Source organism: Canis lupus, chromosome 2, assembly GCF_011100685.1.
Source record: "Canis lupus familiaris isolate Mischka breed German Shepherd chromosome 2, alternate assembly UU_Cfam_GSD_1.0, whole genome shotgun sequence".
In the NCBI taxonomy this organism is placed as follows: Eukaryota; Metazoa; Chordata; class Mammalia; order Carnivora; family Canidae; genus Canis; species Canis lupus.
The window spans coordinates 66647275-66659584 of record NC_049223.1 but is presented as its reverse complement, the minus strand read 5'-3'; the positions used below and the strand labels follow the sequence as shown (position 1 = coordinate 66659584).

The following is a 12310-nucleotide window of genomic DNA, read 5'->3' as shown; positions in this document are numbered from 1 at the left end:
TTTGTGCTCTTATTAAAAATAGTGGGCATATTTGTATCAGTCTGTTTCTGGGTTCTGTGTGTCTATCCCGGCAACGATATCACAGACATAATAAGATCATGTGAGTTTTCTTCTTTAGCCTATTAGTTAATATTATCTTGGATTATATTGATTGATTTTTGATTATTGAACCTGACTTATGTCCCTGGAATCAACTCCAGTTGGTCACTTATGGTGATAATTCATTTTTTATGTTACTTAATTCTGTTTGGTAGTTTTTAAAAAGGATTCATATATATATATATGAATGAGAGATATTGGTGCATAGTTGTTTTTCTGTGTACTGTCTTTGTCTGGTTTTGGTATCAGGGTAACGCTAGCTTCATAAAATAAACCCCAAAGTACTTTCTTTCCTGTTTTCTGGAAGACAGTATGTATGTGTTAACTTTTTTCTTTTTTTTAATGTTTGATAGAATTCTCAAATCATCTAGGCTTGGAGATTTCTTTTTTTTTTTTTTTTTTTTGGCTATTTTGAAATTATGGATTAAATATCCTTAAAAGTTATAGGGCTATTCAAATGATTTATCTCATATTGGGCAAGTAGTAGTAGGTAGTCCTTTTCTAGGAATTGATTCATTTTTTCTAAGTTGTCAAATTTTTATATGTAGAATTATTTGTAGTGTTCACTTCTTATCCTTTTGAGATTACTATGTCTGTAATGATATTAGGAAAAAATAAAAATATTGGTCATTTCTGTCTTTTGTCTTATTTTTTTGTCAGCCCTGCTAGAGGTTTGTCAATTTTCATTAGCTTTTCAAAGAATCAGTTGTTTCATTGATTTTTTTCTATTATTTTTGTTTTTAATGTCATTGATTTCTGCTCTTACCTATATATATTTTTCTGTTTGCTTTAGGTTTATTTGGCTCTTTTTCCAGGTTATGTTGAAGCTTAGATAATTGATTTGAGGCTTTTTTCTCTTTTTTCTAGGGTATGCATTTAATGTTATACATTTCCCTTTTAGCATTGCTTTATCTGTGCTACACAAATTTTGATGTTATATTTTCATTTTCATGTTGAAATGAATGTTGAGTATTTTTTTAATTTCACTTAAGACTTCTTTGACCCATGTGAATTGTATTCTGTTTAGAAATGTTGGTAGATTTTCCTAAGGTCTTTATGTTGTTGATTCTAGTTTGATGTCATTGTAGTCAGAGAACATATTAAGGTTTCAGTTGTTTTATATTTTTAAGGTTTTATTTATGGCTAAGATATGATCTATCTTGGTATCTGTTGGTTGGCACTTGCAAAAAAAATGTACTCTTATGTAGGTTTTTATTAGCTTGGGCTATCATAAAATACCACAGAGTGGGTAGCTTAAATACTAGGAATTTATTTCTTACAGTTCTAGAGGCTAGAAAGTCCAAGAGCAAGACCAAAGTGCCAGCCAATTTGATTCTCTGGTGAAGACTGTCTTCCTGGTTGGCAGATAGTCACCTTCTTATACTGTCCTCTCAGGGCAGAGAGAGAAAGAGAAAGCAAGATCTCTAGTATCTCTTCTTATAGTGACACTAATGTTATGAAGGCCACACTGTAATAACGTAATCTAAACCAGATTACCTTCTAAAGGACTCATTTTCAAATATATGAAACTGGAGGTTGGGGCTTCAATGTATGTATATTTGGGGGACATAATTCAGTTTGTATCAAGAGTGTTATAAAAATATGCATTAGATTGTGTTGGCTAATGGTTCTTCTGTGTCCTTGCTTATTTTATGTCTAGTTCTACTAATTGTTGAGAAGGGAGTGTTAAGTCTCAACTATAATTGTGGTTTTGTCTATTTGTCCTTTTAGTTCTATCGATTTTGCTTCACATATTGTGTAGCTCTTTTATTTGGTGCATGCACATTTAAGATTGTTCTGTCTTCTTGGTAAATTGATCTTTTCAGCATTATATAATATCCCTCTGTGCCCCCAGTAATTTTGCTCTACTGTCTACTTAATCTGATACTAATATAGTCACTCTTGCTTTTTTTAAAATTAATGTTTGCATAATATTTCTTTTTTTATCCTTTTACTTTCAGTCTGCCTATATTGTTACATTTGAAGTGAGTTTCTTATAGACGATGTATAATTGGGTGACAGTTATTTTTGGTTTTTCTATTCTTTTTTTTTTTAAGGTTTTATTTATTTGAGAGAGAGAGAGAGAGTGCATGAGTGAGCACAGGCTGGGGTAGAGACAAAAGTGAGAGGGAGAAGCAGACTTCCCACTGAGAAGGGAGCCTGAGGAAGGGCTCGATCCCAGGACCCTGAGCTGAAGGCAGACATTTAACTGAGCCATCCAGACACCCCGGGTTGTATTTTTAGATCAGTTCTGCCAATCTTTCCTTTAATTGATACAGTTAATGTAATTATTGATATGTTTGAGGTTGAGTCTATCGTTTTATTTTGTGTTTATTCTGTTTTTCATTTCTCTATTGTTCTTTTCCTACCTTCCTGCGGATTCTTGAACATGTTTTAGAATTCCATTTTGATTTATGTGTATTGGATTTGAATGTATCTTTTTGTGTAGCTTTTTAGTGGTTGCTGTAGTTATTACATTATTTATACATAATAACTCAGCTTTTTGATGTCATCATTGTACCAGTTGGAGGGAAATATAGAATTACCCTTGCCCATCTGTGATATAATTATCTTAAACATTTCCTCCCCATACATTTAGAACCACGCAGTTTTACTTTTGCTGTAACTATCACACATTAAGAGGAGAAGAAAAGCCTGTTGTATTTACCCATATTTTTGCTTACCATATTCTTTTTTCCTTTTTGATTGTTCCAAGGTTATTGTTTTCTTTGCCTCTTTCTATCATTTCCTTTCTGTTTTGAGAACTTATTTTAGTCACACTTTTAGAGTAGTTCTGCTGGTGACAGATCTCTTTGTTTTATCTGAGAATGTCTCACTCAGACAGATAGATAAATAGATAAAAGGATGTATTTACTGGTATAAGATTCTGGGTTGATAGTTCTTTTCTTTTAGTGCTTGAAAAGTTTTGTGCCACATTTTTTTAGCTTTCATGGTTTCTGATAAAGAAGTTGCTATAGTTCAGTTGTTTTTCCTCCTATAGGTAAGGTATTTTCTCTGGCTATTTTCAAGATTTTATTTTTTTAAAGATTTATTTATTTAGTTATTTATGAGGGACACACAGAGAGAGGCAGAGACACAGGCAGAGGGAAAAGCAGGCTCCATGCAGGAGCCTGATGTGGGACTCGATCCCAGGACTCCAGGATCAGGCCCTAGGCCGAAGGCAGGCACTAAACCGCTGAGCCACCCAGTGATCCCCAGATTTTTTATTTTTAAGTAATCTCCACACCCACTCTGGGGCTCAAACTCAACAACCCTGAGATTAAGGGTTGCTCATTTGACCAAGTCAGCCAGTATCCCTTAAGATTTTTACTTTGTGTTTTCAAAATTTACAATGTGTCCTAGCATGAATATTTTTTATTCTGTTTGAGTTAGCTGTTTGAATCTGTAACTTTTGTCTTTTGCTGAAGTTTTCTGCCATCATTTCAAGTACTTGTTTTAGCCCTGCCCTTTTTCTCCTGTCTTTCAGGGAGTTCAATGACATGAATGTTAGATGTCCCACGGGTCCCTGAGGCTCTCTTCATTTTTTTTTTTTTCAGTTTTGTTTTCTCTCTTTTGTTCAGATTGGATTATTTCTATTGTTTTATCTTCTAATTTAGTTATTTTTCTTCTATCTTCTCTATTTTACCATCAGTCCTGTTTACTGAGTTTGTTTTTCTTTGATTATTTTATTTTTCAATTCTAACAGTTTTGCTGAGACTGTGTCTTAGCTGAGGCTTTCTATCTTTTCATTTTTTTCACTCATATTCATAATTGTTCAATGAATCATTTTATCATGGCTGCTTTAAAATTTTGTCCCATAATTCTAACATCTTTTTCATCACAATATTACCATTAATTGATTGTCTTTTTCTTTCAGTTTGAAATCTTTCTGTTTTTAGATATGATGAGTGATTTTTTTTTTTTTTTTTTTTTTTATTGAGACATGAACATTCGGGTGTTATAGGACCCTGAGCCTTTTTTTAACCTCTTACTTTAGCTGTATTTTTTTTATACCACCCTGGTAGGGAAAGGGGACAGAAACATCACTGTATTATTGCCAGGTGAGAATGTATTGCCAGATTTTTTTGTTGATACCCAAGATGGGGATTCCTCATTACTTCTGGGCTAGGTGGGAGGTATAGCTCCCCAGTAGGCCTACACTGATACTTCCCCAGATGGAAAGGATAGGAATGCTTCATTACTTATTCCCAATTGGCTTCCACTTACATGATAGGAAAAGGGTATAAGTCTCCTTACAGCTGGGCATTAGTGAAAGTACTGACTCTCTCCATTGGACCTCTTCTGGTGCCGTCACAGCAGGATAGGGAGGTTCATTTCATTAATGATGGGTAGGGGTGGAAATCTAGGCTCTTTGTATGATTTTCACAGTATGAGGAAGGGAGACTTCTTACTACCCATTGGGAATGAAAAGTCTTGGCTTCCTCTTTGGACTTTCTTGATAGCATCACTATTGAGAGGATTGATAAATGGATGTGGTTCCTCATTATAGACTCTGGTATGTAGAAGTTTGGGTTTCCCACTCAGCCTTTATAGGACTAAGTTGGGGTAAGGCCACAGTTTTTTTTCTGAATGGTTATTGTCTAAATGTTTTCTGTTTTGCTACCCTTTTCCTGGTCCTTTGTCAGGCTTTTGTTGAGGTTTTTTTGTATGCACCTACTGGCACTTCCTACTTGTTGGCTTCTTTAAGTCTGTTGCATTTGAGGCAAAAAGGAAACTTAGAGTATTTACCACAGTGTTGTTCCTGGAATCTCGAGGTTCTTGAAGCCAGTCTGCCTTATTCCTTATTCCATTGTCTGAGCTTTTTATGTTTGCTTACATAGTGTCCAAGGTTTTTAGTCATATTTAGTGAGAAGAATTAGGGAAAGTTACGTCTGTTCCACCTTTCCATCCATGTATTTCAAAATAAGTTTCCCACCTCTTTCTCTTCTTCCAAAGTAAGTTTCCCTATCCTGTAATAAAAGTAGTGCTTACTTAAGAACATTTCATGTAAACAACCCATAGAAAATGTGGATCATGATGATATGAACAGCTTAGAACAATGATTCTCAAATTTAAAGCACATTCAAGCACCTAGAGGGCTTCTTAACATTGATTGTTGGATCCCACTCACAGAGAGAAGTGAGAACTGGCATTTCTAATAAGTTCCCAGGAATGCTGCTGCTCTGGGGACCATACTTACGTACATATCACTGCTTTAAAGAAACGCTTAGATGATGATAGACCATTATTTTTGAAAATATTAATGGCATATGCAGTTGCTTTAAATAAAAAAATATAAGTAAAATAAACTAGATACTTGATCTAAAATATTTAAAGGTTGATATTTATAAGATGACAATGCCACACTTAATGAAATTAGGATCTTCCCATTTTTCAGCACTATTATAATATGGCATTTTAGAGGCCAAAGGGATACACATTTTATGCAAAGAAGAATATGACAAAAAATGAGATGTGTGGTGATCATTTGTTCTTTGAGTAATAAAATAATGCCTATTTTATTGGACACTAAGCAAAGAATGTTTGAATGGGTATATTAAGCTCTAGTAAGTATATGACACGCAAGATCTTTTTTAAGGCTCAGTATTGATGCCAGGAAAGCTCTGTTAAATTGATCTGAACTAATGATGCCCAACCTGGTTATTATTGAGTACATTTCATCATAATACACCTTCCTCTAAAGTTCATCTTTTTTTTCCCCTAGAGTTAGTGAATATAAATGATACTGGGATTAAAACTACTCCCATCAATAGTATGACCATTTATCTAGATCAAGGTGAACTTAGAAATATTTTTCCCATAAGATCACTAACCATAAAAAAGAAAAATTAAAATAGTGAAATGTCAGATTAAAGTCTCTTAGACATTATTTTTCTCCTGGAAGTTGTTATAAGTGTTAATAAAGAAACTTGCTTGTGAATATTCATTAGATAATGGTTCTTATTTTGTAGCCAGACATCAGAATTCTAAAGTATTTCTTTTCTCTTTTAGCTCTGTTGGCTTAGCAAAAGCAGCACTAGAAGCGATTAATGGATTCAACCTCTTTGGCAACCAGGTAAAAAACAAAACAAAACAAAAAACAGGAATATTAACAACAAACTTTGATTATTTTATTGAATTACATGATTAATTAATTTGGCCATTGATTTACCAAGTCATTTCTTATGATCAAAGAATTGCCTGAAATTCATGTAGCAAACTCATGGTTGAACATCCTTTCCTTTGAATGTGATTTGCTAGTTAAATTATATTTTTCTAACTAAAAATATTGCTTAATTTAAAAATATCCTTTGATAAAGAATTCTCATTTTCTTTGTTTAATAATTTTTCCCTCAAGTCTCTTCTTGAGCTTTCAAATTTTTATTTCTCTTTTTCCTTTTTTTAAAGTAAGTTCTGTGCCCAACATGGGACTTGAACCCACAATCCCAAGATCAAGAGTCACATGCTCTACTGACTTAGCCAGCCAAGCACCCCCAGTTTTCACGTTTTTAAATATTCCTCACGTTATAAACCACTTATATTCTATGTCAGTTCCCATGTTGATTTTAATTTAATGTGTATCAATATATATCTTATGCTGAGGGGAATTTGTGTAATGTGTGGAGCCAAAGAATTGGAATCTTTGATCCTAGTTTAACCCTCAGCTGGCTGTAATTTTATGTCTAAATCTCATTTTCTTTGGGATTAAAAGGAAACTCTGAGGGTTGCCCTAAATTTTCATGATTTGTTTAACCAGTTTCTCTGTACCTAATCATTGAACTACCCAAGTGACCATGAACTGAGTTGTCAATGAAAGGCAATACTATGTAAGAATACAGGTTACTTTTCTGAATCAAGGAGTAGACTAATTTTCTTTTCTTTTCTTTTTTTTTTTTTAAGATTTTATTTATTCATGAGAGATAGATACAGAGAGAGAGAGGCAGATACACAGGCAAAGGGAGAAGCAGGCTCCATGCAGGGAGCCTGACGTGGGACTCAATCCCAGGTCTCCAGGATCACACCCTGGGCTGAAGGTGGCGCTAAATCGCTAAGCCATCAGACCTGCCCCTAGACTAATTTTCTTTAGCAATTTTTGTAGATTTCTAAGATGAGAGGGTAAAGGAAGTTTCCAACTGATACTATAATTAACCCTAAGCTATTAAAATGCTAAGTCAGTGCAGATACATTTTAGGAACTTAACGCAGACGTGCAAAATGTGACTTGGTTTCTGTTTTGGCAGTTATAATACTATGCACCTCAAGCCTTGAATTTAAGAATATTTCAAGTTGGAGTATGGTAGCAAACTGCCTCTTTTCTCCTCCCTATATATACAAACTGTCTTTTCCTCTCACTCCGATTTCCTCTGGAGGATGGCTTCTGGTTATATCCAGGACATGAAGAATGAAGAATGAGCACAGACATGAAAAGATTGGGAAGAGGGGAGCAGCAATTCATTCTGGTTCCCAAGAGGTGACTCTCAATCACCCACTCCCATACCGTTTTTCCTCTCTCAAGACCTGTGGCTGGAGAAATGGAGGGATCAGAGCTTGTGGGGATAGAGGGGTGTTATGAACGTATTGAAAATCATGAGTATTAATACTATACCTCTCCTTGAGATTCTCAGTTCCTCTAGCACTAATCCCTTAGCTTGTATCAACATTTCCGTCTCTCTCGAAGTGTCACCATACTTATGGAAGTCCCACATGTATCTTTCAATGCTTTTCTTTTTTTTTTTTTTTTTTAAGGTTTTTCTATTTATTCACAAGAGACAGAGAGAGAGAGAGAGGCAGAGACACAGGCAAAGGGAGAAGCAGGCTCCATGCAGGGAGCCTGATGTGGGACTCGATCCCAGGTCTCCAGGATCACACCTAGGCTGAAGGCAGCACTAAACTGCTGAGCCACCTGGGCTTCCCCAGTGCTTTTCATTTCCTTTTACCCCTTCCTTACTCCATACATTCATTTAAATGTGTACATATGTATGAATGTGTGTGTGTAAATACAAATATGTAGAGAATATATATATAATAAATAGAGATAGACAGATAAATAGAGGTAGATAGGATGAAAGGGAAGAGTAATATGGCATAAAGAAATGACATTGTTACATTGTTTTCGGAGTCAGGAAACAGAATCACTGTATGCTCTGTACTCCCACCAGTGAGCTCTGTAACTTTGGCTGTTTACCTATGTCTCAGCTTCTTTGTTCTAAAAAGGTAGACATAATGATACTAGGACCTAACTGAGAAGGTTTTCCTACAATTAAAAACAATTAGCATAGTGCTTGGCCAAGATTAAACCCTCATTAGGTGTTATCTCTTGTTGCTATTAATGAATTTTTGGTAATACTGATAATCCTAAAGAAAGGAAATGAAGGGATTGGACTGAAAAACCTCTAGAGAGTATCTCAAGGAGATAGAGAAGAGTCATGGACTAAACTAGTAGTGTTACAGTAACAGTCTAGAAAAATGCAGGTCTTGCTCTTCTGTTCTCCATGGCCTACCAAATAGTGGCCGTGTGCAGTTCTGTGTGTTTAGGTTGGATGTTCTTAAGTGGTGGTCAGCTCTTTTTTGCAACTGTGTCATCTCCTTTGATGTACTTGAACATTAACATATGCAGCTTATGTATCTGGTATATACCTGCTCCACCTACTTACATACCCACACATGGAATGGCACTTTTCCCAACTGCCTGTCTCTCAGGGCTCTGCCTTTAGTCGGCTCTTCCCAAGAAGCTCTCATAAATCTCTTAGCCAGAACTCTAAAAGCACTGAATTGCTTTTTTATACATTCTGATTTTTAATTACAAATATACTGCCAATATTGTTACCCAGCCATAATTTCTAATCTTGGCTACACATTGGAATTATTTGAAGAACTTAAAGAACAATAATGATGGCTGGATTCTACCCCTAGAGATTCTGATTGAATTGGTCTGGGGGAGACCTTGATGTTGAAGTTTTCATGTACTGCCTGGGAATTCTAATGTGCAGCCAAGGATGAGAACAACTGCTCTAAGCAGAGTTCATTCTTGACCTTGTTTAGCTTGTGTCTGTTTCCAGCTGAGCTATACACCAAATTTCACTGACTTGACTATTCCTTGATTATTTCAGATAGAATTTAGACAAATAATGTCTTATTCCTGTAGCCACACAGATGTTACCTATTGCAAGTAGAACCCCTCTTTGTCTTCCTTTTTTTTTTTATAATATCAGAGAGAATCCTAGTTTTGCAAATTCCCACCACTAGAACAGTTTAAAAAGAGGTACCTGCTAAACAGTAGCACATTTAAAAGTGCATGTGATTTTTTTTTTTTTTAGTGTTTAATCATCTTATAATATTGCTTCATGTACTTAAAAGAGTTGTGGTCTCATTAAAGGTGAGCAGCTAGAAAAAGAACTAATATAAAAAAGAAATGTTCAGATGAAAACCCAAAGAAACCTCTTCAAGACTTGAGGGATTTCAGGTCACATGGGTATTATCATTAATATTATCAGTTATTTCTAATATTGTTGGTACAGTGTTTTGGAAGACCTGCTCAAGTGTTTTAAAGACTTCTTTAAATTAATTTAGAGCTTTCCAAAAATGCTTCTCCTGTTGGTGGCAACTCAGAGAGTCATAGATCTTTGGAGTTAGAAGGGTCCTTCTCTCAAAATGAATGGTCAGAGAGTTGAGATGACTTTTCACAGGTCATGAAACAGAGGCAAAACCAGGAATTAAACCAAAGCCACTTGGTAATGAATCTGGAATATCAGCTATTAGTACAGGAAATCTTGAATCTTGAATGCTTTCCACCTTTAGAGGTGACAGATGTACTTTTTCTTTTCTTTTTTTTTTCTTTAAGATTTATTTATTTATTCATGAGAGAGGCAGAGACATAGGCAGAAGGAGAAGCAGGCTCCATGCCGAGAGCCAGATGCCGAATTCGATCCCAGGGCCCTGGGATCACGCCCTGAGCCGAAGGCAGATGCTTAACTGCTGAGCCACCCAGGCATCCCAGCTGTGCTTTTTCTTGAGAAACTCTTAAGGCATTTTCTTCTTTTTTTTTTGAATGAAATTAAAATTTTTATTGAGATAGAATTGATATATAACATTCAGATGTATGACAATGACTGGATATTTGTATATATTGCAAAGTGATCACCACATTAAGTCTAATTAACATCCATATATAGTTAGAGTTTTTTTTTTCTTGTGATGGGAACTTTTAAGATCTATTCCCTTTAGCAACACTCAAATATACAAATACAGTATTATTAACTATAGTCACCATGCAGTACATTATAGCCCCAAGATTTATTTTATAATGGAGAGTTCATACCTTTGACCACACCATTTTCTCCTTAATTATTTTTTTAAATTTTTTATTTAAATTCAGTTTGCCAACATATAGCGTAACACCCAGTGCTCATCCTATCAAGTGCCCTCCTTAGTGCCTGTCACTCACCCCATCCCCATTTTATTGAACTTCTGAAGGAGGTATCAACTCACCGAACAATGCAAAGACTTGCATTTTACCCTTTGTGTACTGTATATGACAAATGTTTTTATTTTTATGGAAATTATTGGGTGGAAAAAATTTTTAGCTTTCATTATGACTAGCATGTGTTTCTACTTCCTTTTTTTTTTTTAATATTAAACTTATTTTATTATTCAGGAAGAAAACCCATTACTTAAATACTTACTCTGAAACTATTTTCAAAATTTATTTTCCTTTGTGAGAGACTAAGAAGAAAATATGATAAAATGGCTTAATTTCTTTACTGAGAAGTTTATAAAAAAGGCTAATTTGTAGCATTTAGAAAAATAACTCATATAAGCCTCAGTGTGACAGTTATATATTGATCATGGTTTCAATATATATTCTGTATAAATATAAATTTCTATATATTGTCAATATTCTGTGACAATATATAGAAATATTATTATTAGAAGTAATGTTTAAGTAAATCATAATTTACACTCAGCAAAGTGTCATCGACATTGTTAGCATAAGCTTTGTGATTCCTGGATCTGAGTCTTTTTTTTCTTTTAAGATTTTATTTATTTATTCATGAGAAACAGAGAGAGAGAGAGAGAGGGAGAGAGGCAAAGACACAGGCAGAGGGAGAAGCAGGCTCCATGCAGGGAGCCTGACATGGGACTCAATTCTGGGTTTCCTGGGTCTCCAGGATCTCGCCCTCAGCTGAAGGCGGCGCTAAACCACTGAGCCACCCAGGCTGTCCCCTGGGTCTGAGTCTTAGCTCTGCTCTTCTGAAACCTGAGAACCCTTAGGTTCATCTCTTTCTGTAGTTTGAAAAACTCACATCCTTTATGTGAGTAGGATCTTCTGTAAAGAAAGAAGCATGGTTTGTGGGAGGAGCTACTGGAGGCTATTTGACAATTTGTAAAAGTTGGATATTTACACACCTGTTGCCACCCATAGCCATGGTGCAGAGGGGTAATGCCCAACAGTAAATATCCTTTCTGTAAGAATACAACGTTCCAGGATCTGCCACAAAGCTAAGAGACAGCCTGTTGCTGAGCTAGGAGGAATATGGTTTCATCAGAGTGGTGTGGTTTTATCCTGAGAATAGAGAAGGTATCATATATAGTAGATATACTGACCAGTTTCATTGTTTGATTCTTTGCTGATAGATGAGGACAGCAAGCCAATAGCTCAGGTTCAGAGAAGTGATTAATGGGGAAAAGAAAGACCCAGACAATCCATCAAATAATTTCACTTTGAATTGAAATTAAAGAGATCAGCAGTACCTAATGGTCATAGATGTCTCCCTTGCTACTATCTCAGAAAGATTTGTTGTGGGCATGAAGCCTGGGGTAGATGGGTCATTGCAGCTCTTACCCACCACTGAAACTGAAGTCCCCAAGACAGTAGTCAGGTTGAATCAAATTCTAGTGTATTTACTAGGACACAATTACAGAAACTCAATTTGGGGGTTAAAGTTTGATCTACCACTCTTAAAATATAGTCTTTAACTGGAGTTGGGCTATTATGACAGAGTTGTGATGATTTCAGAAATGGAAGATGAAAATAAAATATCCAAAGCTAATCAGTTAATTTACAGTGATATATACATATAAAACATCCTTTCATATTTGTGCCTTTAATTGGAGAAATCAAGATACTAACAGATGAGCTGAGGTCAGAAGGTAAAAGGTGATGACTGGAGAGATTGCTCATATTATGAAAAGTGTTCAAAGCAATGGAGACA

General features: G+C 35.3%; 1 protein-coding gene across 3 annotated transcripts in view; it reads left to right on the top strand.

Moving 5' to 3' along the window:
• The window catches only part of PHKB (phosphorylase kinase regulatory subunit beta), a 216254-nt gene that overhangs the window by 100242 nt on the left and 103702 nt on the right, over positions 1–12310 (top strand). For all 3 annotated transcript variants that reach the window (XM_038531132.1, XM_038531133.1, XM_038531131.1), the window contains exon 9: positions 6112–6175. In XM_038531132.1, the coding sequence (XP_038387060.1) occupies positions 6112–6175 (64 nt within the window). The remainder of the gene's footprint in view (positions 1–6111; positions 6176–12310) is intronic.